The 27,964-nt window shown below is 42.8% G+C and overlaps 2 protein-coding genes across 5 annotated transcripts in view; one reads left to right on the forward strand and one right to left on the reverse strand.

Annotated features, from left to right (window-relative positions):
• Positions 1–27,964, forward strand: part of MED12L (mediator complex subunit 12L) — a 648,568-nt gene that overhangs the window by 244,644 nt on the left and 375,960 nt on the right. The gene's annotated exons all lie outside the window — the stretch shown is intronic.
• On the reverse strand, positions 74–27,920 carry LOC122933992 (G-protein coupled receptor 87-like). Of its 4 annotated transcripts, XM_044289105.1 has the most exons (5): positions 27,715–27,920; positions 26,276–26,311; positions 23,704–23,798; positions 3,220–4,241; positions 74–784 (listed from the first exon to the last, which is right to left on the reverse strand). In XM_044289105.1, exons 3-5 carry the CDS (start codon positions 23,780–23,782, stop codon positions 761–763), a joined length of 1,125 nt encoding a protein of 374 aa, XP_044145040.1. In that variant the 5' UTR covers positions 23,783–23,798; positions 26,276–26,311; positions 27,715–27,920; the 3' UTR covers positions 74–760. The 4 variants fall into 4 exon arrangements, with proteins under 4 accessions (XP_044145040.1, XP_044145039.1, XP_044145037.1 ...); XM_044289104.1 differs by lacking the exon at positions 26,276–26,311; XM_044289102.1 differs by lacking the exons at positions 26,276–26,311; positions 27,715–27,920 and having other exon boundaries at positions 23,704–26,252.

Raw genomic sequence — 27,964 nt, forward strand, 5'->3', positions numbered from 1 at the left:
GACAGTCATGCACATAAGGTCTAAGCAAACAGTTTGCCTGTAAGAGGGTCGATGAAGAGAAAAGTGAGGCGTGTTCTTCTTAACAAAACTTTATTCCAGCTGGTAATATGTCCATGCCAAGTTGCGGTAACACTATAACCTGTAGAGCTACTTTTTTGGGGACTGGGGATTTCAACCCTGCAAAGTTCTCACTTGAGTTTGCCTGGTCAACTGTTCTTTGAAAGGCGTAGTGCTGTACCTCTACAGGTCAAGAATAATACAGCAGTGGGCTGTGATTGTACAAGTTTCCATTAAGGCTTTGGCATGGGTTTGGCAGTGACTAGCTGCTACCTAGCATTCTGGTGAACTCAGCATCTAGTGGAGACAGCCCCACCACTGGCTTTCCATTCAGAAAGGCGACTTTGACAGTCCCGCATGTCCTTAATGTTGTATCTTGCACTTTGCAGGCTTAGTGGGTGTCACTGCTTCAATGTCCCTAGGGTGGTGCTCCAATTTGCGAGTTTCACTCATTCCCACTGACTTGCTAGTGCCAGTACAAGAAGCTGGTCCTTCCTATGCCCGTAGATGAGGAGTTCCTTCAGATGTTCTCTCACTGTGCACTGCAGGGTCTGAACTATCGGTTCTCTGAGACACCACCATGTGTAATCACAAGAAAGTCCTCACCAGCCTCGGTGTGACTCCTCAATAGCACTTCCTCCTCAATAGAGACCTGTTCTGCTCTTAATACATAGAGCTGCCACTAAATGTCCAAAGTGAACGTTCAGAGAGTGCAGCATGGTTCCTTCTGTATGGGAAAAGCACACAAAATGGTTTGAACATTGTAAGAAGGCAGAATTAAACTGCACGGTGAATGCTGCCATGCCTTCTATGCAACTGTAGTAATAATTTATGTATAATGCTGTTAATACATATTTTTCCCTCACCAAATTTCTTCTCCTTTTTTGCTAATTTGTTGCATGTAAATTTTTCATAATTTTAATATACGATAAAGATAACAAGAGTAAACATAAAAAGCAGCTTTTAAAGGATCATACAATTTATTGAAGATTTATTCAAAACCTTTATCGCTTTTGTGAAAAAGTATGTGCCCCACTGTGCAAGAACCACCCGTTTAAAGTGGACCTGTCACCTCTCCTAAAATGTGTGTTTTAGTAACTACTACTATCCCCCATGTAATTACAATTCTGGGGAATCTGTTCTTATGACTCTATGTTGTGCCATTCCTTTATTATTTCTGCAAGACGTTTATGAATGAATTGTCAGCAGCTTGCAATAAAGGTACAGAGGGGTGTCACCATATGAAGGGGGGGGTGTCCGTGCACAGTCTGACACTAGCAGCACTGATTAGACCAGGCATGTCCAAACTGCGGCCCTCCAGCAGTTGCAAAACTACAACTCCCAACATGCCTGGATAGCTTACAGCTATTATGGCATGCTGGGAGTTGTAGTTTTGCAACAGCTGGAGGGCCGCAGTTTGGACATGCCTGGATTAGACAGACAGATTAGCTACTGGTAACACCCAGAGGTACCTTTACTGCAGACTGCTGGCAATTTATTTGTAAGCTTCTAGCAGGAATAATTCAGGAATGGCACACCATAGAGCCATAAGAATAGATGCTCTGGACTCTGGAATTGTTATTACATAGGGAATACAAGTAGTTACTAAAACAGACATGTAGGAGAGGTGACAGGTCCTCTTTAAGTTCTTCCAACAACATCTCAATGAGATTCAAGTCAGGATACGGCTATTCCCCAAAAATTATTTTGAGCTGCTCAGATGTGGTGGTGCACATAAGTGTTAGATCATGAATTCACGGTAGGACATTCTCCCTCAGGGTTTTCTGATAGAGGGCATAATTCAAGGTTTTGCCAATTATGAAAAGCCATCCAGATCCTGCAGAAGCAAAGCAGCCTCAGACCCACATCACCGTGTTTGACTTTTGGGATGATGTTCTTATGTAGCAGGACCCAAAAAACTTCCACCTTTGATCCATCAGTCCACTGACTATTATCTCTAAAGTCTTGGTGATCATTTAGATGTTTCTGGCAAATACAAAGCAAGCCTTAATGTTTTTATTTTTTGTCAGCAGTGGGTTATGACTTGCAACTCACCCACGGATGCTGTTTTTGCCAATTTTTCTTATTAATGTGAACTGTTCCACTGTTCTAAGTTCTCTCCATTTATGGATAACGGCTGTCCCTGTGGAGCCCCAGAGCCTTAGCATGGCTTTGTAACCCTTTGTGGACTGGTAGATTTTAACAACTTTGTTTTGCATCTGTATTTGAATCTCTTTAGAATGTGTGCTGCTTTTTGTGTTATTCTAGCGGCTTCACATGGCCATACAGGTTTTATTTAGGTGGCATGCCTGCGTGAAATTGAACTCAATTGTCAATTGGATTTGTGTAAAGGGAATCTGTCACCAGCGACCGCCCTATCAGTAGTTGGGGTTCACCTGACTAAAACACTGCTTTTCTTTTGTTGATCTGAGGCTCCGTTCCTGAGTTTTCTTAATATACAAATTAGGCCTTTGGTGCAGTGAGGGTGTCACTGTTGGTCTAGTCTCATTTCTGTGGCCACAGAAAGGAGTGCAGCCTGGGTGTAACAAGAGCAATGGTGATGCCCTAATTGCACCAAAGGCTTAATTTGCATTTTAAGAAAACATATCACAAATATAATAATCATTTAAAAGCAGCATTGTGTGTTTACTTGGGTGATCTTTTTCTAAGGCCCCTTTCACACAGGCGAGTTCCCGTCCTGACCTCCCAGCACTGACTGGGTTGCATAGCATTATACTGATTTATGATGCTATGCAACCCTTACAGTTCTGGAATGTATTGGACATAACATGCACAGACATAATTCTGTCAATGTTATCCAGTACTTTCCAGAACTGTAAGGGTTACATAGCATCATAAATTAATATAATGCTATGCAACCTGGTCAGTGCTGGGAGGTCAGGACGGGAGCTGCCGCATACTCACGCTGCGAGTCCGATGCGTGGAACTCGCTCGTCTGAAAGGGGCCTAATACTAAAAGTATCCTAACAATATGAAACATTCAAATATTGAAAAATATGCCAAAACAGCAGAAATGGAGAAGGGCCAAATACTTTTGCACACGCTGTACATTAGCAAAGCAATGAAGCGAAGCACATCGTTTTAGTATTTTATTCTTATTTACATATGACACTTCCGTGATCTTGTATATCAGTTTCATACCTCGGTATAATCACAGTATATCCGCACTTCGGACTTCTTCACACTTTGCAGGGATCTTATGCTTTCGCTTCTAGATCTAATACTGGATCTGTTGAACAGTCTGTGAGAAAATGATCTGCACATGAAGAAATAGATAATGGGATCCAAGCAAACATTGCAGGCAGCGAGAATCAGCGTGCCTTCCTTGCAGTATAGCAGAATGGTATAGATTTGCTGCTCGGAGATTGAGTCCAGTTGGCTGAACAGGAAAGGCAACTCACATAGATGATAGGGCAAAAAACAGGTGAAGAATACGGCCACGACTACACGTATACTCTGGTTATGTCTTCTTGTCCGACTGGAGCAACTGACAAAGGGTTTGCTAGATTTCCGTATATGTCGGGATATTGAAATGTAACATGCAATCAGCATAATCATCACAGTAAAAAATATGAACATATCAATGTAAGAAATAGCTGTATGCCACTGAACTCCAAAAGGGGTCTTGAGTTTCATGCAGTCATTGACATTGTCTCTAGTTGGTTTGCCATTTGTCAAGATGACATTCGGCAAGGCAAGCGCGGACATGAGTAGCCAAACGCCCGTAGACACCATCTTTGTGAACTTAATGCTGTACATTTTTGAACTACCAAAAGGCTTCACCACTTTCAGATATCTATCAATGCTAATTAGTCCGAGAAAGGCAATACTGATGTACATGCTGGTGTAGAACAAGACGCTGGTGTACCGACAGAGGTAGACGTTGAAATTCCATGGTGCAATCCCAGAAGTCTGTATGATTTTAAATGGGTAGGATGCTGTCATGAGGAGGTCGGCACCCATAATGTTCTTGAGATACACAATGAAACTTGTTTTGCTTCTGATTTGGAAGAAAATCCAGACAGCAAGACCATTGAGCATGACGCTTCCAAGAAAAATGATGAGATATACCACAGGAAAGATGATCCTGAGTAGTTCTGTGAGAGTTGTGGCATTTCCTCCATGGCTTGTGATGTTACTGAGAAAGCCATCCTTTATGAATTCTGCACAGAGGAAAAGAAAAATAATTTAAATACTGGGAACTTAGCATTTTCTGCACATTACAATTGGAAATAACCAGCTTCCAATGCTATCAACAACTGGAATTAAAACTTAGGCTACTTTCACACTAGCGTTGTTGCTGGATCCGGCAGGGTTCAGAAAAAACGCTTCCTGATAATACAACAATCTGCATCCATTATGAACGGATCCGGTTGTATTATCGTTAACATGACCAAGACGGATCCGTCATGAACTCCATTGAAAGTCAATGGGGGACGGATCCATTTTCTATTGTCAGATTGTGACAGGAAACTGATCCTCCCCATTGACTTGCGTTGTGGGTCCGTCTTGCTCCACATCTCAGGACGGAAAGCGAACCGCAGCAGTAGGAGAACGGAACGGAGTGCATTTTTGAGCATTTCTGTTCAGTTATGTTTAAATGGGGACAAACAGAAGCAAACTTTTTTTTTTGTTCTGGTATTGAGACCCTGTGATCTCAATACTGGAAAACATTAACGCTAGTGTGAAAGTAGCCTAACATAAACCCAGTTCACTGATATACATAGGTGATATACAAGAACACTGATATGTCCACACACCTTAGACTTCATGGTAGCAGCAGTCATCTTCTGATCACATGTACCTGTCACTGGACTAATTTTGCGGCTACTGTCTACTCTACAATATTAAGCTACCAATTTAACATTACTCGCTCAGTAGTCAAGATCATGGAAACTCCAAGCTGATAAATAGTTGTGATGCAACCAGGGAATAGGAAAGCACTAGAGATACCTGGCTAAACAGGTTTCTTTTTTATGCAAGAATATCATATGCTTCCTGGAAAATGAATGTTATGGGATAATTAATCTCCTAATATAACAGGTGGCAGGAACTTTCTGATATAAATCTTGAAATCCCCTGCATAGATTTAGAGCAAAATTTTACAATGCTGCCAGCCTGCAGTCACCACTAGAGGGAGCTTTTAAGCTTATAGGGGGACAGATTTAATAATACTTAGGCTAAAAAGGTGAAGGTCACACTCCTGGCACTGCCTTGATTAGCTGTTTGAGGGGGTGGCAGTTGATTGCTTGAGTGCTGCTTCCTCTTCAAAATTACCGGTGTGCCATCATCTCCTTTGTAGAGGCAGCACAGTGTAATTACAACTACTCATCCCATTCACTTGCACAAGTGCCGCCACCTCTTCAAACAGCTTATTAACAGGCATGCCAGGATCTGATATTCAGATCTGACCTTGATGACCTGTTCTCCGGATCAGTCATCAATATCGTTGCACTTCACAACCCCTTTAATTGCAGTCAGCTGAATTTTTAGGTTTTGGGTGGAATAAAAACCCTATTCCTGATGCATAGTTCTTTAACTGAATTGACTCTTTGAAATGATCCACTTTCAGAAGGAAATTGACTGACTATACTGGATATTTTATGAATATTTAAATGATTATGCTTAGCAGGGTATTGCATATGACTTGCTAATGCTAAAACTTTTTAATCTGATCCCATAAAAGTGCTCTGTGTATTTTATGTAGAAGTTCCAAACGCTTCTCTCAAAGCATCAAAAGTACAATATAACATAATAATGATTGTTTTATGATGATTTGCTTCAAACAGCCATGTTTTATATTGTGCATTATGTGATTCAATAATTAAAGGGACTTTGTCAGCTTGGAAACACCCCCAAATTACAGTAATAAGGGAAGAGTGTAAGAGACGCTCATTTTGATTCTATAATTCTTATTTGTATACTCACCCAAGTATTACCACTGTTTGCCTACAAACTGACAATGCAGAGAGAGAACTCCTGAGCGCGCACACATTATAGAGAGGACTCCTGAGCACGCACACATAATAGAAAGGACTCCTTAGCACGCACACATAATAGAGAGGACTCCTGAGCATGCACACATAATAGAGAGGACTCCTGAGCACGCACACATAATAGAGAGGACTCCTGAGCATGCACACATAATAGAGAGGACTCCTGAGCACGCACACATAATAGAGAGGACTCCTGAGCACGCACATATAATAGAGAGGACTCCTGAGCACGCACATATAATAGAGAGGACTCCTAAGCACGCACACATAATAGAGAGGAATCCTGAGCATGCACACATAATAGAGAGGACTCCTGAGCACGCACACATAATAGAGAGGACTCCTGAGCACGCACATATAATAGAGAGGACTCCTGAGCACGCACATATAATAGAGAGGACTCCTAAGCACGCACACATAATAGAGAGGAATCCTGAGCATGCACATATAATAGAGAGGACTCCTGAGCACGCACACATAATAGAGAGGACTCCTGAGCACGCACACATAATAGAGAGGACTCCTGAGCAAGCTCACATAATAGAGAGGACTCCTGAGCACGTACACATAATAGAGAGGACTCCTGAGCGTGCACACATTATAGAGAGGACTCCTGAGCACGCACACATAATAGAGAGGACTCCTAAGCACGCACACATAATAGAGAGAACTCCTGAGCGCGCACACATAGTAGAGAGGACTCCTGAGCGCGCACACATAATAGAAAAGACTCCTGAGCACGCACATATAATAGAGAGGACTCCAGGACTAGACCTCTTTATGTATTGCACAGCCAGTTTGTGGGCATACATTGATGATATTACTGTAACTTGAGAAGTGTTTTCAAGTTGACATATTTCCTTTAAACATGATGGCGAAGATTTGTCAAAACTGGTGCAAAGGAAAACTGGTTAGTTGCCCATAGCAACCTATCAGATTGATTCCTTCATTTTCCAAAAGGAGCCCTTAGTGACCACCGATTCGCCTCTTTACAGCAGTCACTAACGGATCTTAGGTTAGGCTGCCAGCTTTTTATGGCGGCATAGTCTGAGCACTGCACAGGTCTCCCCTGCAGCAAAAGGCAGGAACTCAGCTCTCTCATGACAGCCAGCTATTAAACCCCTTAGATAATGGGGTCAATAGTGACCAATACATCTAAATGGTTTCTTGGGGGGAATCTCTCTGTCATCCATTGGAACTGCAGTGAATGATATTGCAGGGTGCCGATGGTCCAATAAATGCCCCCAGGTCTGCCATATGTGTATGCCTATTAAGCCATGCCAGAGGCGCAGCCTGATAGATTGCTTGTCAGTTTCCTACCGACAGCATAATACACTGTACTACATAATTATTACAGTGTATTATGTGAGCGCTCAACTATCGTACTGACCCAGAAATGCCACAAAGTGATTTTTGTAAAATGCAATGGTTGTTATGCTGTTTTTCGCCAGTTAAAGGGAGCCTGTCACCTCCAACAAACATCCCAAGCCGGCAGCAGTACCTTAGAGCAGCCAGCAGTATGTTTGTAACGATCATTTTCTTCCTGCAGGCAGAGAAGCAGAAGCTGTAAAAATGTTCTTCAATCCCCTGCCGGCGCGCTTCTCTAGTCAGGCTTGAAGTCACAGAGGCAGCGGTCTCCTTGCTTCAAGTCACAGTAACCATGCCCCCTGCCCCTTCGCTGTGACTGACAGCTGGCAGTTCGGCAAAGCCAGCCGAACTGTCGTGCATAAGAGCTGTCAATCACAGCGAAGGGGCAGGGAAGGGGGCGTGGTTACCGTGACTGGAAGCAAGGAGACCGCTGCCTCTGTGACTTCAAGCATGTCTAGAGAAGCGCGCCGGCAGGGGATTAAATAAAGTTTTTACAGCTTCTGCTTCACTGCCTGCAGGAAGAAAATGATCGTTACAAACACACTGCTGGCTACTCTCAGGTACTGCTGCCGGCTCGGGATGTTTGTTGGAGGTGACAGGCTCCCTTTAATAAAAGTTAATCAGTGATTATGTGTACCCCAAAATGGTGCCATTAAAAGTAGTTTAAGTATAAAAAAAGAAAAGAAAACGTATGTATTGTATAGTGAAAAGTCAGGCCATTTTCTAATATACTTTCTATATCAATTCCTTTTGGTTTTTAAGATTCCCTATTGTAATCATGGAATATGAACCTTCATGGTATACTTTCTGAAGATGAAAACTGTTCAGTTCATATAGTGCTTAGTCACACTTACTGTTACATCAGAGAGCACTACTAAATGTATGAGCTTCCATGGACATCACATCATTATCAGGACAGATTTTCATCCTCAGCAAACAATGAGGGTAACCATCCGAATCGGGTGAAGATCATGTCCCCCACATATAAAGTACAGTATATGTCCCCTGCCAATATTTTTGGGTGATAATTACCGTAATGATTGACCAACATTAAGTTTATTGCTTGATTTATATCTTATTTAGTAATTTAGTGAAATAAATTCTAATAAATCAATGAGGGAGGGACATGATCTTCACTTTAGGCTGCATGCACACGACCATGGTTTGTTTTTTGGTCCGCAAATTGCGGATCTGCAAAACACGGATGGCGTCCGTGCGCGTTCCGCAATTTGCGGAACGGCACGGACAGCCTTCAATATAAATGCCTATTCTTGTCTGCAAAGCACGGACAAGAATAGGACAGGTTATATTTTTTTAGCGGGGCCACGGAACGGAGCAACGGATGCGGACAGCACACGGCGTGCTGTCCGCATCTTTTGCAGCCCTATTGAAGTGAATGGGTCCGCATCCAACGGCAACAGCTGTGTGCATGAGGCCTTATCCTACAATACAATGACTGCAAGTAGAGACTATAAAAGCCATGATACTAACGTGTACAAGAACCGTTATAACTTTTTCTTGAATGAGCTTTATTTGCTGATGTTGGTTTGTAATACAATATCTGATCACTAAGGGTACAACCTCATGGTCAGGTTTTTGCATGCAGTTTTATAAACCATACTAGGAGTGAATTTACTGTAAAAAAAAATAAAATAAAAAGTGATCTCTGCTTTTTTGACCCACTAAAGATTTTGGCTTCCAAAACTGCATGCGGAATCCTGACTGTGTGGTCATACCGTAATGCCCTTGTCAGGAACTGTATTTCATATGTCCTGTCTTGGATCTTAAAGGGGTTGCACACCTGTAGAGGGGGAGGTTGGCAAACCCCCCTCTCTTGCGCATACCTGTGAAGGGAAGCATACTTACCTGCTTTCCAGCGCTGGCTACCTGTCCATCTCTCCCCGGACTCTGATGCTTTGCTGTGCTTCCTGGATGTAAACTTCCATTTTGACACCGCTCTAGCCTTTAACTAGCTTCAACGGTGATATGCTCTCCGGGGGTCATGTCACATGGTCAAGTGATGCAAGGGAAACAGGCAACCGCTGAGGTCAGCGCTTGGCTGCAGCGGCATCAAAACTGAAATTTACATCCTGGGAGTGGAGCAGCCAAGGCCGGGGAGAGAAGGAGCGGGGAACCAGTGTCGGGAAGTAGGTAAGTATGCTTCTCTTCTCAGGTCTGTGCAAAAGGAAGGATTTGCCAAAAATCCCTCCAAAGGTGCACAACCCAGTTAAGAATACAAAATATGAATGTCGAAAAGTCTCCAACTGTATTTCTCAAATCGAGAAATGCGTTGAACGTGATGAAATTTACTTAGAGTTCTACTGATCTAAAGCAACAACAGCAACAACTTTTTGCAATGCACTTTTCTCACACAAGCAATAGAAAGCACAGCTCTGAAACTCCTTTAGTTATGGGGAGAGTTGTGGAGCAGGGAAGAATGTGGCTGTCATCTAACTGCTCATCCTCCGACGCTGACTAGGGTCACAATACAAAGCCAGTAAACCCTCCATATGTGGGAGGAAAACCAGAATACCTTAAAGGGGTTGTTTAACTATAGCAAAAGACATTTAGCATGTAGAAAAAGTTAATACAAGCCGCTTTCTAATGTGATTGTCTATATTGCTTTCTTTGCTGGTTTGATTTATTTTTCCATCACATTATACGTTGCTGTTTTTCATGGTTAAAGAGGACCTTTCACCGATTATTACACTGTGAACTAAGTATACAGACATGGAGAGCGGCGCCCGGGGATCTCACTGCACTTACTATTATCCCTGGGCGCCGCTCCGTTCTCCCGCTATGTCCTCCGGTATGTTCGGTCACTTGGTTATAGTAGGCGGAGTCTGCCCTTGTTCTGCTGGGCGGCTCCTTCTCCTAGGCTGTAGCGCTGGCCAATCGCAGCGCAGAGCTCACAGCCTGGGAGGTTATTTTCTCCCAGGCTGTGAGCTCTGCAATGCGATTGGCCAGCGCTACAGCAGAACAAGGGCAGACTCCGCCTACTATAACTTAGTGAGCGGAGATACTGGAGGGCATAGCAGGAGAACGGAGTGGCGCCCGGGGATAATAGTAAGTGCAGTGAGATCCCCGGGCGCCGCTCTACATGTCTGTATTCTTAGTTCACATTGTCATAATCGGTGAATGGTCCTCTTTAAGACCACCATGTAATCCAGCAGCAGTGGTTGTGCTTGCACACTAGTAAAAAGTGGCAGTGTGTGCGCACTCCCAATCAAGCCAGCAAGGAAACATGGACAATAAAAGCTTATTAGAAAGTGACTAGTATGAACTTTCTTTACATGATAAATTTCACTTGCTGAAGTGAGATAACCCTTTAAGGAAACCCAGGCAAAATCCACACAGATGTCATCTTTGGTTAGATTTGAACCCAGGATCCCAGGGCTTCAGGTCAACAGTGTTAAGCCTCATGCACACGACCGTTGTCTGCACCCGTGGCCGTTTTCCGTGATTTTCTGCAGACCCGTTGACTTTCAATGGGTCCGTTGAAAACTCGGAAAATGCACCGTTTGTCATCCGCCTCCGTGATCCGTGTATCCTGTCCGCCCAAAAAATATGACCTGTCCTATTTTTGTGACGGACAATGGTTCACGGACCCATTCAAGTCAATGGGTCAGTGAAAGAACACGGATGCACACAAGATTGGCATCCGTGTCCGTGGCCGTAGGTTACTTTCATACAGACGGATCCGAAGATCCGTCTGCATAAAAGCTTTTTCAGAGCTGAGTTTTCAATTCGTGAAAACTCAGAGAATGCATGGGGATATGCCTGATCAGTTCTTTTCTGGTATAGAGCCCCTGTGATGGAACTCTATGCAGGAAAAGAAAAACGCAAGTGTGAAAGTACCCTTAGCCGCCAAGTCACCATGTTGGTTTTGTTGGTTAATGTATGCTCTGTCATATTTATTCTTCATACATTCATATTTTTTTTTGTGTCCAGACGGTTGAATTTAGTGCTGACCTTTAGCATATGTCCCCAATAACTTACTGGCCCACATTTACAATGCACCACTTTCTTGGTATTGTTTTTCACCAATATTCTGGCACACCTCATTTTAGACACATTGGGGGAGATTTAGGATACAGACTTACATTGAAGTCAATGTAGTAAAAGTTGTGTGCGACATGGGACACAAAACACAGCAGTGTTGGATTTTTTGAGACTGTTAGGGCTCGTTCACATGACCGTGCCGTTTTTTGCGGTCTGCAAATTGCGGAACGGAACAGAAGGCCTATTATAGAAATGCCTATTCTTGTCCACAAAACGGACCCTGTACAAGATTGTAGGTGAGGGCCTGCTGGTGAGCTGACCCTCTAAAACATTATATGTGAGGGCCTGCTGGTGAGCTGACCCTCTAAAACATTATATGTGAGGGCCTGCTGGTGAGCTGACCCTCTAAAACATTATATGTGAGGGCCTGCTGCCGAGCTGACCATTAAAAAAATTATGGGAGAGTGCCTGCTGCTTAGCTGACTATTGAAAAAATTTACAGTGTTCAAAGAAGGCCGGGTCGCCTGAATACTTCAGCTAGGAATAATGGAATAGGACTCCGGTTCTATTTTGTTGGTTTTCGGAACTGGGGCCATGATTAAGAGGGACGGCCGGGGGCATCCGTATTGCGCCGCTAGAGGTGAAATTCTTGGACCGGCGCAAGACAAACCAAAGCGAAAGCATTTGCCAAGAATGTTTTCATTAATCAAAAACTAAAGTCAGAGGTTCGAAGATGATCCGATAGCATCGTAGTTCCGACCATAAACGATGACGACCGGCGATCCGGCGGCGTTATTCCCATGACCCGCTGAGCTGCTTCCGGGAAACCAAAGTCTTTGGGTTCTGGGGGGAGTATGGTTTGAAAGCTGACAAAGTACACTGTATGTCACAGATAAATGTTTAAAGCGCACACGTTACACTGCAGATGTGGCCCTGGTAATGTCACTGTCAGAAGCGGACACTGTCTATGGAAAAATTATATTGTATGTCACAGATACATTTTTTAAGTGCACAAGTTACACAGGAGATGTGGCCTTGGTAAGGTCACTGTCAGAAGCGGACACCGTCTATGGAAAAAGTACAATGTATGTCACAGAAAAATGTTTAAAGCGCACACATTACACTGCAGATGTGGCCCTGGTAAGGTCACCGTCAGAAGTGGACACCGTCTACGGAAAAGGTGCACTGGATGTCACTGATATTTTAGAGATGGGCACACTTTACACAGAAGATGTGGCGCAGCTAATGTCACTGTCTGCAGCGGACACTGTCTATTGAAAAAGTACACTGGATGCCACTGATATTTTAGGGATGCGCACACTTTACACAGGCGCAAATAATTTAACTGTCCGCAGCGGCCTATTACACGGTATTTAGCGCAGGATGCTCTAAAAATATATATTGCTGCTGTCACACACAAAATCTTCCTATTACACTGTCTGTCCCTTCCTATGCACAGCTCTCCCTAACACTGAGCAATTTAGCGCAGGTTGCGCTACAAACATATATTGCTGCTGTCACACACAATAGTCCAATTATACTCTCTGTCCCTGACTACGAATGAGCCGAATATGTGTCATCGGGTGTTATATAGCACCCGATGACGCGTTCCGGCCAACATGGCTACTGGCATTACAGTGAGGGCATTTCTTACCTGCATGCTTATTAGCTGCGTAGCAGCCAAGAAACATGCGGGGAGGAGACGCGAGCATGGCGCTCGAGCCAATGCGGTACTCTGCCGATCATCACTACTAATGAAATATATGATAAATATTTTTATTTTAGCGCATTTGTAACTGTTGACATTTTTTTTTAAAGGGAATCTGTCAAAACAAAAATGCCATGTACGCTGCAGGCAGCATGTTACAGAGCAGGAGGATCTGAGCAGATATATAGTTTTATGGGAAAAGATTCAGTATAAGGGCTCATTCACATGAACATAAGGGCTTGGTGCCCATAATGTGGACTGCAAACAGCCGTGTGCTGAAGATGCGGACCCATTGACTTGATTGGGTCTGCAATCCGCAAGATACGGCAAAAGATAGGACATGTCCCGTCTTTTGCACTGCAGAAACACGGATCAGGCCAGTGCCCATATATTGCGGGCCGCTATTTGCAGTCTGCAACATGGGCATGGAGTTCTTATGTTCATGTGAATGAGCCCTTAGTTGTATTTTATACATTTAAATTCCTACTACTTCTGTGCTTTGAAGTCGAGGAGGCGGTCCTATCAGTGATTGACAGTTATCCCTCTATGACTGTGTATACAGAGATGTCAATCACTGATAGGACCACCTCCTGGACTTTAAAGCCCAGAAGGAGCAGGAATCTAAATAAATCTATATGTCAATCTGCTCACCTCCTTCTGCTGCTATAACATAATGCCTAGGTATGTGCTTTCCCCATGAAACAAAGTGATTTCTTTATAAACAGCATGGACCAACTGAGTGGGCAATTCCAGTAATATCTGGGACAAACCGTTCTTTCCCAATAATTGCCCGCTCATCAGAAGTGAGAGCTGCATTTGCACACAGCAATCATCTCTGCTGTATGGGGATGAGCAATTGCTACTGTGTCGACTCACCCTCATACAGATTCATTGTTTCTGGACAGCACATTCTGCTGTCCAGGAACAATCCATAAGGCTACTTTCACACTAGCATTCTTCCTGGATCCCACAGGGTTCAGCATAAACGCTTTCATTACTAATAATACAACCGTCTGCATCCGTTATGAACGGATCCGGTTGTATTATCTTTAACATTTCCAAGACGGATCCGTCATGAACTCCATTGAAAGTCAATGGAGGATGGATCCGTTTTTGATTGTGGCAGAAAAAACTGATCTGTCCCCATTGACTTGCATTAGGGGTCATGACAGATCTGTTTTTTCTGCCACAATAGAAAACAGATCCATCCTCCATTGACTTTCAATGGAGTTCATGACGGATCCGTCTTGGAAATGTTAAAGATAATACAACCGGATCCATTCATAACGGATGCAGATGGTTGTATTATCAGTAACGGAAAGCAAACTACAACATGTTGCGGTTTGCTCTCTGGTCTGGGAATGCAACTAACGGAACAAAATGCATGTTGGAGCATTCCGTTCTGTTCATTTCAGTTTTGTCCCCATTGACAATGAATGGGGACAAAACTAAAGTGTTTTTTTCAGGTAGTGAGACCCTATAACGGATCTTAATACCGGAAAACTAAAACTCTAGTGTACTGATTCCACTCAGTGTCCAAGCGTTTGCTTGTTTATCAAGTGATGGGTTGATTATGGGGAACAAGTGTTCATACAAATGTTCATTCCCAATAATTGACCCAAAATCAGCCAGAGTAAACAGAACTTTAGCCATTCTACTAGAATAAGACATTTAAAACTTCTTTCTTCAAATTCAAAATAATAGTCCACTGCTTAGATACTGATGATCTAATCTCAGGATAGGTCAGCAATATCAGATTGGCGGTGGTCTGACTCCTGGATCCCTACTAATCAGCTGTTTGAAAGGGCCACAGCAATTGTTCAAGTGCTGCATCCTCTTCAACGTCTGGCTTCTGCATGGCATCTATATTGTAGCCCTGGTGCGGTGTAATTATAGCTTCTTCTCCCATTCAGTTGAGTGGGATGAGCAGTTGTGTATAGCACCGCCACTACAATGCCAATGGCTTGTACATAAACATTGAAAAGGACAAAGTGCTTGCAGGAAGTACTGCAGCACCCTCCAGAAGGGTGTCAGGAGTTGGACTCCACAGATCTTATATTGATGACCTCTTTGGAGGATATATCATTGATATTAGAAAATCGGACAACCCCTTAAAATAACTCAGAATCCCCTTTAGCCATTGCAGTTCAAATAAAATACTGCCATAAGTATTTCCATAATATTCTGCCAATACCATACACAACTACTTCTACTCAGTAGTGGCTGCTGTGTTTGGTATTGCAGCTTTGTCCCATTCACATGAACCTGCACAATACCTAGTAGATGGCACGAAGCTTGCCTGAGCTTCGCCACCCCTTCAAACAACTGATATTAATGGCCTATTCTAAGGAAAACCCCTTTAACTAAAAGAGAATCTTTTGTATTGATGTCAATTTTAAATAAAGTGAAAGATTTTTGTGTCCTGAGTCCTGACGAGTTGTGCTTAGTCCATTAGATGTTTCCTACAGATTAAACCACATCCTCATAACTGCTTGAGAAAATATCTAGACACAAGTAAACTTTATCTAAAAGCTAAATTTCGGGTTTCAACATGACAACCTATTTGTAATATAAAAAAGTCATTACTGTACTTCCGCAGTTGTAAACCGCTGCGGAATATGTTGCCACTGCATAAAGATTATTATTTATTTCTTATTTATATAGCACCAACTTATTCTACAGCACCTTACAGACATTTTCATCCCTCACTGTCCCTATCAGTATGTCTTTGGAGTATAGGAAGAAAACAGAGTACCCGGAGGAAACCCACGCAAATGCTGGGAGAATATAAAAACTCCACCCTGGGGTTGCCCTGGTTGGTTGGATTCAACCCTGGAGGAAACCCATGCATGCACAACAACATACATACTCCATTCAGATGTTGCCCTTTGTTGGATTCGACCCTAGAGGAAACCCATGCATGCACAAGAACATACATACCTTATGCAGATGTTGCCCTGCATAAGAACATACATACCTTATGCAGATGTTGCCCTGCATAAGAACATACATACCTTATGCAGATGTTGCCCTGCATAAGAACATACATACCTTATGCAGATGTTGCCTGGAGGAAACCCATGCATGCACAAGAACATACATACTCCATGCAGATGTTGCCCTTGGTTGGATTTGATCCTGGAGGAAACCCATGCATGCACAAGAACATACATACTCCATGCAGATGTTGCCCTTGGTTGGATTTGATCCTGGAGGAAACCCATGCATGCACAAGAACATACATACTCCATGCAGATGTTGCCCTTGGTTGGATTTGATCCTGGAGGAAACCCATGCATGCACAAGAACATACATACTCCATGCAGATGTTGCCCTTGGTTGGATTTGATCCTGGAGGAAACCCATGCATGCACAAGAACATACATACTCCATGCAGATGTTGCCCTTGGTTGGATTTGATCCTGGAGGAAACCCATGCATGTACAAGAACATACATACTCCATGCAGATATTGCCCTTGATTGGATTTGAACCTAGGACCCCACTGCTGCAATGTACCAGTACTAGCCACTGTGCTGCCAGTCTGGCCGTCACTTAATGTTACATAATGAAAAATCTTAGTGTTGCCACACCAACTACTAAACTCTGACTGTGGTAGAAGCCTACAAAAAAAACAAGCTGTGAGCATTCATTGCGATTAAAGGGGTTGTCCGAGATGTTCTTTTTTTTAGACGGTGGGGATAATAAAAAATATATACTTACCCTCCCAAGCCCCCTCTGTTCCAACACCACCACTACTCTCCTCCCTGCTGCTGGCATAATTATGCTATAAAAGATGTATACCCCCGCCCCCTCCATCCTTTGGTGGAGGCTGCTATGTCTTGGTTAATGTTGGAGGCCCCAGGAAGCCCACCCTGTAATCCAGCTCTGCCTAGTAGGCTCCCTCTTTTGGAGTATACTATACTATTTATAATAACTGTCATTTCTTACAGGTTGTGATATAGTATCATAGTATCAGTTCTGTGATGTGCAGGCTATTTTACTTTTACTTGGGTGCCTTTACCCCTTGGGCTTGTCCAGACATTGAGCTGTAAGGAAGCCATTTATCTTTGCCACAGAAGTTCTTTGAGATTGATGAAATAATATTTTTATAATAATATTCTTGTCTTATGGATGTGAGTCTATATTAATATTTGCGTAGGTTTTTATCATTTGCACTAGGTTCAGCTATTTGAAAGGTAGTTAAGCCATAATGCCTTGAAGTAATTTCTTCTGTGAGGGAAATCACTCAGGTCATGTTGCAACCCATCTGGGCGTTCCTCTTTTGCATTACTGAAGAGTGTAGGTGGTTTTTGCTGAAGTAGGATATTGTTGCAATATTGTCTGCTTAAATCCTTTCTAACTGAACACAGGGTGAGTGCCAGGACCACAGTTTTTGAATTTGCCAGTTTACAGTCAAAGACAAAAATATCAGCCAGAGGTCTGTCTAATACATACATGCTAATAGTCTGGATTTTCACAGGACAGTCCCATGAACCAGCCTGCAAAAGGGGCAGGTTTTATATTAATTTGCGTTCAGAGTCATTTCAGGAACATTTGATATGTTCAATAATTTTAAGAGTGATCTGGGTGTCTTTCTGTTATGGGTGCCTTGAGCTGGGTTATTCTGAAAGTCATATTTGGAGTCACTACATTTTTTTTTTTTTCTAATTGACCACTACCTTCTGGAATCTGTAACAGCTTCCCCCACCACTCACCATGTGCTGTTTATAAGAATGGTGTCTTCTCATGTGACAGAGGGGTCTTTGGACCTCCTCAGGTGCCAGGGCCTGATATTGACTGCTACCTCTGCATCTCCCCATATCTACACTGGGTTGGACTTTTTTACGGCCACACTGTTATCACCTAACTTTCAACCAAGAGATGGGAGAGAATATGAATAAAGAGAAAGGACCTTGGAAACTAGAATTATAGAATTATTCTATTCTATGAAAATGTCTAAAAAATTTTAAGCCGTTTACAATTCCTGCTGTGACCTCATCAAGTGACAGATTCACAGCTCTTATGGTGAAGAAGCCTTGTCGCCTCTGGAAACATAACTTTTTTTCCTCCAGGAATGTCCAAGTGAATGTCCCCTTTGTATTTTTAGGAGATTTTATATAAAACAGTTTTTCACCATATTCTTTCTATGGACCTGTCACGGAAGGTGTACAGGAAACTAGACAACACACAATGAATATATGACTCACTGGATCCAAAACTAAGGAACAAAAAGGGAGACCCCTGCATCAGACCTGGCACTCTCCCTGACTGCTCAGCCTATGCAAAAATCCCAAAGGTAGATGATCGCATATCCTCGTACCTCGACTGTATAACACCTGAACACCCTATAATAGTGAGGGGACATGACCACCGGCTCCCTACACTAGACACGGAGGGAGTCAGGGTCACCTGGGATCCAGCAGACAGAAAATCACAAATGAATGTACAACACTTATCTTGTAGAAGACTGGGAAATAGGATCAGCATGCACACACACTCCAGGAAGTTGTATAAACCGCACACTAATGCATTATGGGGAGGAATTTAAAGGGATGCAATCAGTCCAACTACATGACAGATGAGAGAGGCTAACGAGATGAGGAACTGAAAACCAAAACAAAGGAAGCTCAAGGAGGAGGTTCTGAAAGGCATCTGTCAGAGCTTCTCAGATGTCTGGTAGTGACAGTACCCCTCCCTCTACGAGTGGACTCCGGACACTCAGAGCCCACCTTCTCAGGAAGGGACCTATGGAAAGCCCTGATGAGACGAGTGGCCTTAATGTCCGTCACTGGGACCCACATCCTCTCCTCAGGACCATAACCCTCCCAATGAACGAGGTACTGGAGAGAACCGTGGACAACACGAGAATCCACAATCCTAGAGACCTGAAATTCAAGATTACCATCAACCATAATCGGAGGAGGAGGCAAAGGCGAGGGTACAATGGGTTGAACATAAGGTTTTAATAAGGACTTATGAAAAACATTATGGATCTTCCAAGTCTGAGGAAGATCAAGACGGTAGGCAACAGGATTGATGACAGACAGGATTTTGTAAGGCCCAATAAACTTAGGACCCAACTTCCAGGAGGGAACCTTCAATTTGATATTCTTGGTAGACAACCACACCAGATCACCAACATTCAGGTCCGGACCAGGCACACGTCTCTTATCTGCCACACGCTTATATCTCTCACTCATGCTCTTTAGATTATCCTGAATCTTTTGCCAAATAGATGACAAAGACGAGGAGAATCTGTCCTCATCAGGTAAACCAGAAGACCCCTCTCCCGAGAATGTCCCAAACTGCGGATGAAACCCATATGCACCAAAAAATGGTGACTTATCAGAGGACTCCTGACGACGGTTATTTAAAGCAAACTCAGCAAGGGACAAAAAAGAACACCAATCCTCCTGATTCTCCGCCACAAAACAGCGCAGATATGTCTCCAGATCTGTTTGGCCATTCGACTGCGGGTGGAAAGCAGAAGAGAATGACAACTGAACCCCCAAGCGAGAACAGAAAGCCTTCCAGAATCTGGAAACAAACTGCGTGCCCCTATCAGAGACTATGTCTGTAGGAATACCATGCAATTTAACAATGTGATCAATAAATGCCTGCGCCAGCGTCTTAGCATTGGGCAAGCCAGGAAAAGGGATGAAATGCACCATTTTGCTAAAACGGTCCACCACCACCAGAATCACAGTCTTCCCCGAGGAACAAGGCAGGTCCGTTATGAAGTCCATGGACAGATGTGTCCAAGGACGGGAAGGAATGGGTAAGGGAAGGAGAGGACCTGATGGCCGTGAATGAGGGACTTTGGCATGAGCGCAAGTCTCGCAGGCTGCCACAAAACCCTCAACCGACTTACGAAGCGCAGGCCACCAGAATCTCCGAGCGATGAGATCCACTGTGGCTCTTGCCCCCGGGTGCCCAGCAAGGACAGTATCGTGGTGTTTCTTAAAAATCTTGTGTCTTAATGCGAGAGGCACAAACAACCTCCCAGGAGGACAAAGATCAGGAGCCTCTGACTGGGCTACCTGCACCTCTGCCTCCAATTCAGGATAAAGAGCAGAGACCACCACACCTTCAGCCAAAATGGGACCCGGGTCTTCAAAATTCCCACCTCCCGGAAAACAACGTGACAGGGAATCTGCCTTCACATTCTTAACCCCAGGGCGGAACGTGACAACAAAATTAAACCTTGAAAAGAACAAAGACCATCTGGCCTGTCTCGGGTTCAGACGCTTGGCTGACTCCAAGTAGGCCAGATTTTTATGGTCAGTAAACACGGTAATAGGGTGTCTGGCTCCCTCTAGCCAATGGCGCCATTCCTCAAAAGCCAACTTGATGGCCAACAACTCCCTATCTCCCACATCGTAATTTCTCTCTGCGGAGGAGAGTTTCTTCGAGAAAAAGGCACACGGTCACCATTTGGCAGGAGATGAACCCTGAGACAAGACCACACCCACACCCACCTCAGAAGCATCAACCTCAACTATGAAGGGTAGAGAAATATCAGGTTGTACCAAGATGGGAGCGGAAGCAAAACTCTCCTTGATATTAGAAAAGGCCTTACGCGCCTCTACCGACCAGGAAGAAAAATCTACCCCCTTTCTGGTCATATCAGTGAGTGGTTTAACAACAGAGGAATAATTCAAAATAAACTTCCTGTAATAATTGGCAAAGCCCAAAAAACGCATCAGCGCCTTTTGATTCTCAGGAAGCTCCCACTCAAGCACAGCGCAGACCTTCTCGGGGTCCATGCGAAAACCAGAAGCGGAGAGAAGAAACCCCAGAAATTGAATTTCTGGAACCGCAAACACACATTTTTCCAGTTTCGCGTATAATTTATTCTCCCGCAGGATGAGCAAGACCTGACGTAAGTGTTCCTTATGAGTTTTGAAATGAGCAGTGAGTACAATTTTAAATATAGAAGCAAAAATTTCCATTGTTCTTCTCCGTTCTGATATAGAAGAAGAATGTGTCACGGCCACGGTTATGGCCGTGACTCCTTGGGAGCCGCATACAGTTGCCCGCGGTTTGGGTAGTTGTTTAGACCGCAGCTTGAGGCATGATGTTGTTTGCCTCAAGTGCGGTTGCCGCGGACAACAGCTATGTGTGCGGTTCCCTTGGAGTTGTGTGCGTGTGTGTATGCACGTTTGTATGTCTGGTGTGCACTTTGTGTTCTGGTGTGCACTTTGACACTTTTCCTTCACTCTGGCTGCCCGTGGCAACGTTTGGTATGTTGTACATGTGGTGGCAGTGTCCCGGCCTTCGGGCTGTCTCCCAGGACGGCTGCCACCCATGTCGTTGCCTGCGGCAACAGCCACAGTGTGATCTTAGTTTGGTCACTTCCCCTTTATGTGTGTTTCCCTTCTGTGGTGCTGGAAGGGTTAACTCCCTTCCCAGTGTGTGTGTGATGTCACTGGGTGTGTCCGACTGTGGGGTGTGGCTTCTTGGCCTATATAGCCTTGGTGTTTGGCATGGCTCAGGAGGTTGCTTCAGTCATGCTTGGCTGGAGCAGCCTCCTGTGCATATTACCTGCCAGTGAGAGCCACCCCTGTGGTCATAAAGATATTGTCCTTATGTTTATGTCTTGCTGTGTGTTGATGTTGTATGTTCTGTTCTGTTGGGACCTTCTTATGTGTTTTGGGGCAGCTTACGGTTCTGGATTTCTGTTTGCGCAGGGATCCAGTCAGCAAGGCTGTGGCAGGTTGGTGGAACTATTAGTTCGCCTGCCATACCCGTAAAGCTGTTTTTGTTCCCCTTGTCCCAGCAGCTTGGCCTTGGAGACTCCTGCTCCTCCGTAACTAGGAGGAGTAGGTCGTCTTACCCAGCTCCTAGCTCAGGGATCTGCGGAGGGTAAGTCAGGGCTCCGAGGTTCCTGCGCATGGGTCCTCCTACCTTAAAGGTCGGCCTATGCAGGTAGGAGTTAGGGTCAGGTTAGGGATGCTTGAGGAGGTGACCTGCTCCCTATCCTGTTCTCATGGCCGAGTAGCCACAACATCACCGGGCATCGCACGGCTGAGGGTTTCCCCCATCCTCAGCCGTGATAGAATGTTAATAAAGGAAGTGACATATCCAACACATAACTGAAACTAATGGCACCAGACAGACCACCTTGACTATAACGGGGGTCCATCAGGTTTCCTTTAAGGAGTCTGCAGGACTTTTTTGGCTGATATTTTTGACAAAGTCTGTGATAGGGACCCCGAACTGAGCCTTCAACGCAGTTGTGATCTTAGCCAAAGTAGGAAGGATGTTCCTGGTGTCATGCTTGTGCAGTACTTACTCTTTCCTCACAAGGAAAGCAGTCTCACAGACACAGAAAGATGGCATGGTATGAAGAGATGCATAGTCTTACATGATGAAGAGATGTATAGTCTCACGTGATGAAGAGATGCATAGTCTCACGTGATGAAGAGATGCATAGTCTTACATGATGAAGAGATGCATAGTCTCACGTGATGAAGAGATGTATAGTCTTATGTAGTGAAGAGATGCATAGTCTTATGCAGTGAAGAGATGCATAGTCTTATGCAGTGAAGAGATGCATAGTCTTATGCAGTGAAGAGATGCATAGTCTTATGCAGTGAAGAGATGCATAGTCTTACATAGTGAAGAGATGCATAGTCTTATGTAGTTATTAGTTAAGAGATGCATAGTCTCATGTGATGAAGAGAGGTATAGTCTCACATGATGTAGAGATGCATAGTCTCACGTGATGAAGAGATGTATAGTCTTATGTAGTGAAGAGATGCATAGTCTTATGCAGTGAAGAGATGCATAGTCTTATGCAGTGAAGAGATGCATAGTCTTATGTAGTGAAGAGATGCATAGTCTTATGCAGTGAAGAGATGTATAGTCTTATGTAGTTAAGAGATACATAGTCTTATGTAGTTAAGAGATGCATAGTCTCATGTGATGAAGAGATGTATAGTCTTATGTAGTGAAGAGATGAATAGTCCTACATGATCAAGAGGCGCATAGTCTTCTGTTGTGAAGATATGCATAGTCTTACATGATGAAGAAATGCATAGTCTTATGTAGTGAAGAGATGCATAGTCTCACGTGATGAAGAGATGTATAGTCTTATGTAGTGAAGAGATGCATAGTCTCACGTGATGAAGAGATGTATAGTCTTATGTAGTGAAGAGATGCATAGTCTTATGCAGTGAAGAGATGCATAGTCTTATGCAGTGAAGAGATGCATAGTCTTATGTAGTTAAGAGATGCATAGTCTTATGTAGTTAAGAGATGCATAGTCTCATGTGATGAAGAGATGTATAGTCTTACATAGTGAAGAGATGCATAATCTCACGTGATGAAGAGATGTATAGTCTTATGTAGTGAAGAGATGCATAGTCTTATGCAGTGAAGAGATGCATAGTCTTACATAGTGAAGAGATGCATAGTCTTACATAGTGAAGAGATGCATAGTCTTATGTAGTTAAGAGATGCATAGTCTTATGTAGTTAAGAGATGCATAGTCTGATGTGATGAAGAGATGTATAGTCTTACATAGTGAAGAGATGCATAGTCTTACCTGGAGAAATAACATGCAGGTCTGCATCCATATTTGTACTTGCAGTATTCCAGAACACGCTTGAAACATTTAACACCATTTGCTTTCTGTCAACTCTAGGGTGAGATGTATTAATAACGATTAGTATAGAACAGCACATTTTATGAAGCTATAATTTTATATAAGGGATACTGGTATTTCCTTATTATATATCAATTGTCAGAGGCACCCTTCCCCTCTCCCATTTGCATGTCATAGCAATATGAGCAATTAAGGAGAGAACCAAGTTTCCCTATAAAACTGGTGTCATGCACAGGTTTGTTTGCCATCTTTGGCCAGATTCGTAGGTTCTGGTGCATTTTTTGCTTCAGTTTTTTGCCATATTTTTTAGACAATAAACACCACCTCTAGATGTTGCATGGAAGTCTATTGGCAATATTAAATGCAAGACACATGTGTGTTTTGTTTCACTCTAGTGTGTTTTGTGTCAGTGCCTTTTCTTTTTTTGTTTTTAAATGATGCATGGTCTCGGTGTGACGATTTTGTCTTGAGTTTTTCTGCCATAGACCTCTTTTGTTTTTTATTTGCACCTTAAAAAATGCATGTGCAATGTGTGTTGACTTTATTAATGATGGTTTGTTTTTGTTTTTTGTTTTTTTACAGCTCTATAGAGAAAGTGACATTACAGGCAACTTGCCATGCAAAAAAATACCATTTACAAATGGCAGGTGCTAAAACACCTCACAACCCCTCATAAAATACCCATTAGCATTTTTGGGACTTTTTTCTCTCCCTCCCGAAAATACACTAAGAATAAGAAACCCTAAAAATCAAGTAAACAAGAATGTTTATTAGGACTTTTACACATTATCAGACATATTTCACACAATAAAGACTTATGGGGGAAATGTGGAAACTTATGTAAAGTAGCCTTACTATGGCTGGATCGCAACTTATTTCAACTCATGTCTTTTACATTGATATGTTTGATATGTAGCATGAAAAACTCTTGAAAGGTCATCACTATATCATCTGTTTCCATACAAAAAGTCTGTGGGGGTCATTTACAAAGACCGTCTCTTAACACCTGTCTTTGTTTTTCCCCTGTCCAGTTAGTGTTGAGTTTGGATTGTTGTATTCGAACCTGATTCATTTAAAAACTTGGTTAACAATATAGCCTCTGTCCTACCGTTAAATGTATGGGCTCCGCGAAGGTGTTTGCGAACTTGTGGCAAGTATTGCTTCGTCTTGCGTCTATGACGTGACATTTCGTTTATTGGTGTAAATGACAGTGTCAAAATCTGAAGCTGAACTCTGCTGCATTTATAAGGAAGGATGTGAATAAATAAAGTGTCACTTCATAGACACGAGACAAAGCAAGTCTCGCGATATTTACCACAAGTTCTCAAAGACCTCCGCGGAGCCCATACATTTTACAGTAAGACGGAGGCCATATTGTTAACAAACTTTACTAAGGAATCGGGTTCAGATATAGCAATCCAAACCCGATTCACTCAACACTAACTCCAGTCACTGATTGCAGTCGTTTTTACTCCTGTTTTCAGGTGTAAAAGAAAGTAAATTTTGGGAGCCAAAGTCCTGGCCCCGGTCTGTACCTCTCCCAAGTGGTGAGGATGATGTAAAAATGTCTGTGAAATTAAATAATGTTGCACAAGTGTTTTTAAAAAGTTTCAAAACGGGGTCTTGTAACCCATTGTTGGTGTGAAAATGCTAGTTTATGACCTCCAAGTGTCTGGTGTTAGCCTTTCTGGAACACATACAGTAGAATACAAAAAATGAATCCACCCTTATCTGATACACATCTACATTATAAGTAGAAGATACAAGGCAAGATAGACAGGTTCATACTGTAGATGACTCAGTAGTAGTCATTCAGATGTTCACTTCCATTTTAATGCTGTATATAATTTATACCAGCATAGGAACATCAATAATTGTCTTTCTGCATAAGTGCTGCTTAAACCTTAAGCATAGTGCTGCATAGTGAAATGATATTATTACAGTTTCAGTTCCTATAAATGACTTGTCCATTACTGGCATTATAATCTATATTCAATGTGAAGGCATTTCACTGCTATCACCAGCTACTTTATATCGAATAGAATAAGAGTAAGGCCACATGGTCAGGTTTCCTGATGCAGTTTTGGAAGCCAAAACAAGGAGTGAATTCAAAAAAAGAGGAGAAGTCTTATCCGTCCTTTATACTTTCTCTCCTTTTATGATCCAATCCTGATTTTGGCTTCCTAAACTACATCTAGAAACCTAATCATGTAGATAGAGAAAATCAAAAATGTCAAAAATGATAATCAAAGATCGATGACATGAGTCATGCTAAACAAAAGCGTAGCACAGAAGGCATGAATCATGTAGCTATACCCTAAGAGATAACACGTGTGCAACTGTGTTACTTGGCGCAAGGTTATAAAATGCAGACATGAACAAGATTCTATATGTAAATCTAAAACTTACGTAACCCTAATTTCTAATGTGTCTGTGGAGTGGAGAGCTACAACATTCAGAATGTAGTGTATCAAGAATGAGTATATAGAAGAAGATACGAAGAAACACCTACCTTTACCTTCTACATGGATTCTCTTTGCAGCAGTGCCTGATATGGGAAACATACTGTGTATTTACATGAGGTAGCAGCAATTACATGCATAGAGATGTAGCAGAGCAGAGCGCAGGAATCGCTCCCGATTGTTTGTACATCTTTTGTATTCCCAACAAGTCTAAAGCTACAGGTTTGGGCATGAAGGCGGCAGCAGGATACGTCTGAATTAAATGCCTAACTATTGTCATGTGTAGATAAATAGCAAATTATATGTGCTGCTAAATTAAAGAATGAGGTCATGAAGATATTCTGTTATTACAGTAGACTAGAAGACAACAGACATTCAGTCTACATTGTGGATAAGTTGAAGCTGACACAACTTGTCTAGAAGCAAAATTGTCTATGACCATCAAATCTAGGAGAAAGGCTAAATGTGAGGCATTTAAAGGGGTATTCTCATCTTAAGCTCACATCTGCATTATGGTATAATGGAACTGACTACCGGAATTACGGGATCTAGCCAGACACCTCAGGGGCCTGATGGATACAAGCAGTGGTATTTTTCAGCAAAAAACAACTTTCATGCCAGAAACCTGCTGGAAACCCAATGGATCCCCTGATAATGAATGGGGATCTCCAGTAGTTTCCAGACCTGCCAGATACAGTCATTCTGGTAGTCTGTTACTCTGCCAGAACACACTACTGGAATACCATAACACAGATGTTGACGTGGACAGATGTGGCAAATGTGGTTGAGCCATAAATGTTCAAGATTAGATACCCTTTTAATAGGGCCACTTGGTGTTCCTGCTATGGCATGTAATGTGCACTATTAGTAAAATTGTGATGTGCGCTCATAGTATTGCAGAGCTATTCTCTGATTGCAGTTTTGCTTCTAGAGAAGAAACACCTAGCCAATAGTCATACGCAAGTCACGCACATGCAAGGTGCCTCTAGCTTTATAATATGAAGCTGCAAAGATTCAGCAGCTGTGGAACCTTACAGCATCCTGCAACTACTAAGTATTGTGTGTGAGGGTTAGATTTTTAATATATTGACTTGGCAATAAGGTTTGTATAGTCTGCCATCACCTCAGCCCTTATGGCTGTGGTTCCCTAGCAGTATTGGTGGACAGTACAGAAGCATGGTGACATTAATGCAACAATAATGTAATCATATTAGTAAATAACTAAGATTTATAAATAATATAAGACTTGTTTAACTGTATAACATCATCTATGGCTGCAAGTGACACCATTGGAGGAGTGTCTAGATGTTAGACCCAGGTATAGATTTTTCACTGTGGCCCAGAAACCAAACTCAACCACTTACGGTAAACTATCTCTAAACACAGATTTGATAATACATGAGATATAATAAAATTATAATATAAAATGACTATACTAACATGTAGCACACAATGTATCACACAACTACCCCACACAATACAGCTTTACCTTGCTTTGAGGAACACATGTCTGGTTGTTCCATGTGGGAAGATGCTGGGGTAAATCCAAGACCATAATGTTGGTTGATGGCATTTGATTAAAAGAGCCAAATCCTTAACATGTGAAGCAGAACCAAGTGCATGAGATTAAACCACCTGGGCACCTGCTGGGAAAGTCTACAATCTTTTTTATCCGTAAAGAACCTGCTTCTCTCATTAATGACAATGACTCACTGGGAAGTGTCAAGGTGACAAGTCTG

The sequence above is a fragment of the Bufo gargarizans genome, chromosome 4, assembly GCF_014858855.1.
Source record: "Bufo gargarizans isolate SCDJY-AF-19 chromosome 4, ASM1485885v1, whole genome shotgun sequence".
NCBI lineage: Eukaryota > Metazoa > Chordata > Amphibia > Anura > Bufonidae > Bufo > Bufo gargarizans.

Excerpts from the sequence above, each read along its gene's own strand:
- LOC122933992 (XM_044289102.1), bottom strand. The coding sequence starts at position 23,842 with ATGTGCTGTTCTATACTAATCGTTATTAATACATCTCACCCTAGAGTT. Across the intron at positions 4,242-23,703 it reads CCTGCATGTTATTTCTCCAG|AATTCATAAAGGATGGCTTT; the intron begins GTAAGACTATGC and ends TCCTCTGTGCAG. Across the intron at positions 785-3,219 it reads TATACTGTGATTATACCGAG|AAGGAACCATGCTGCACTCT; the intron begins GTATGAAACTGA and ends TTTCCCATACAG.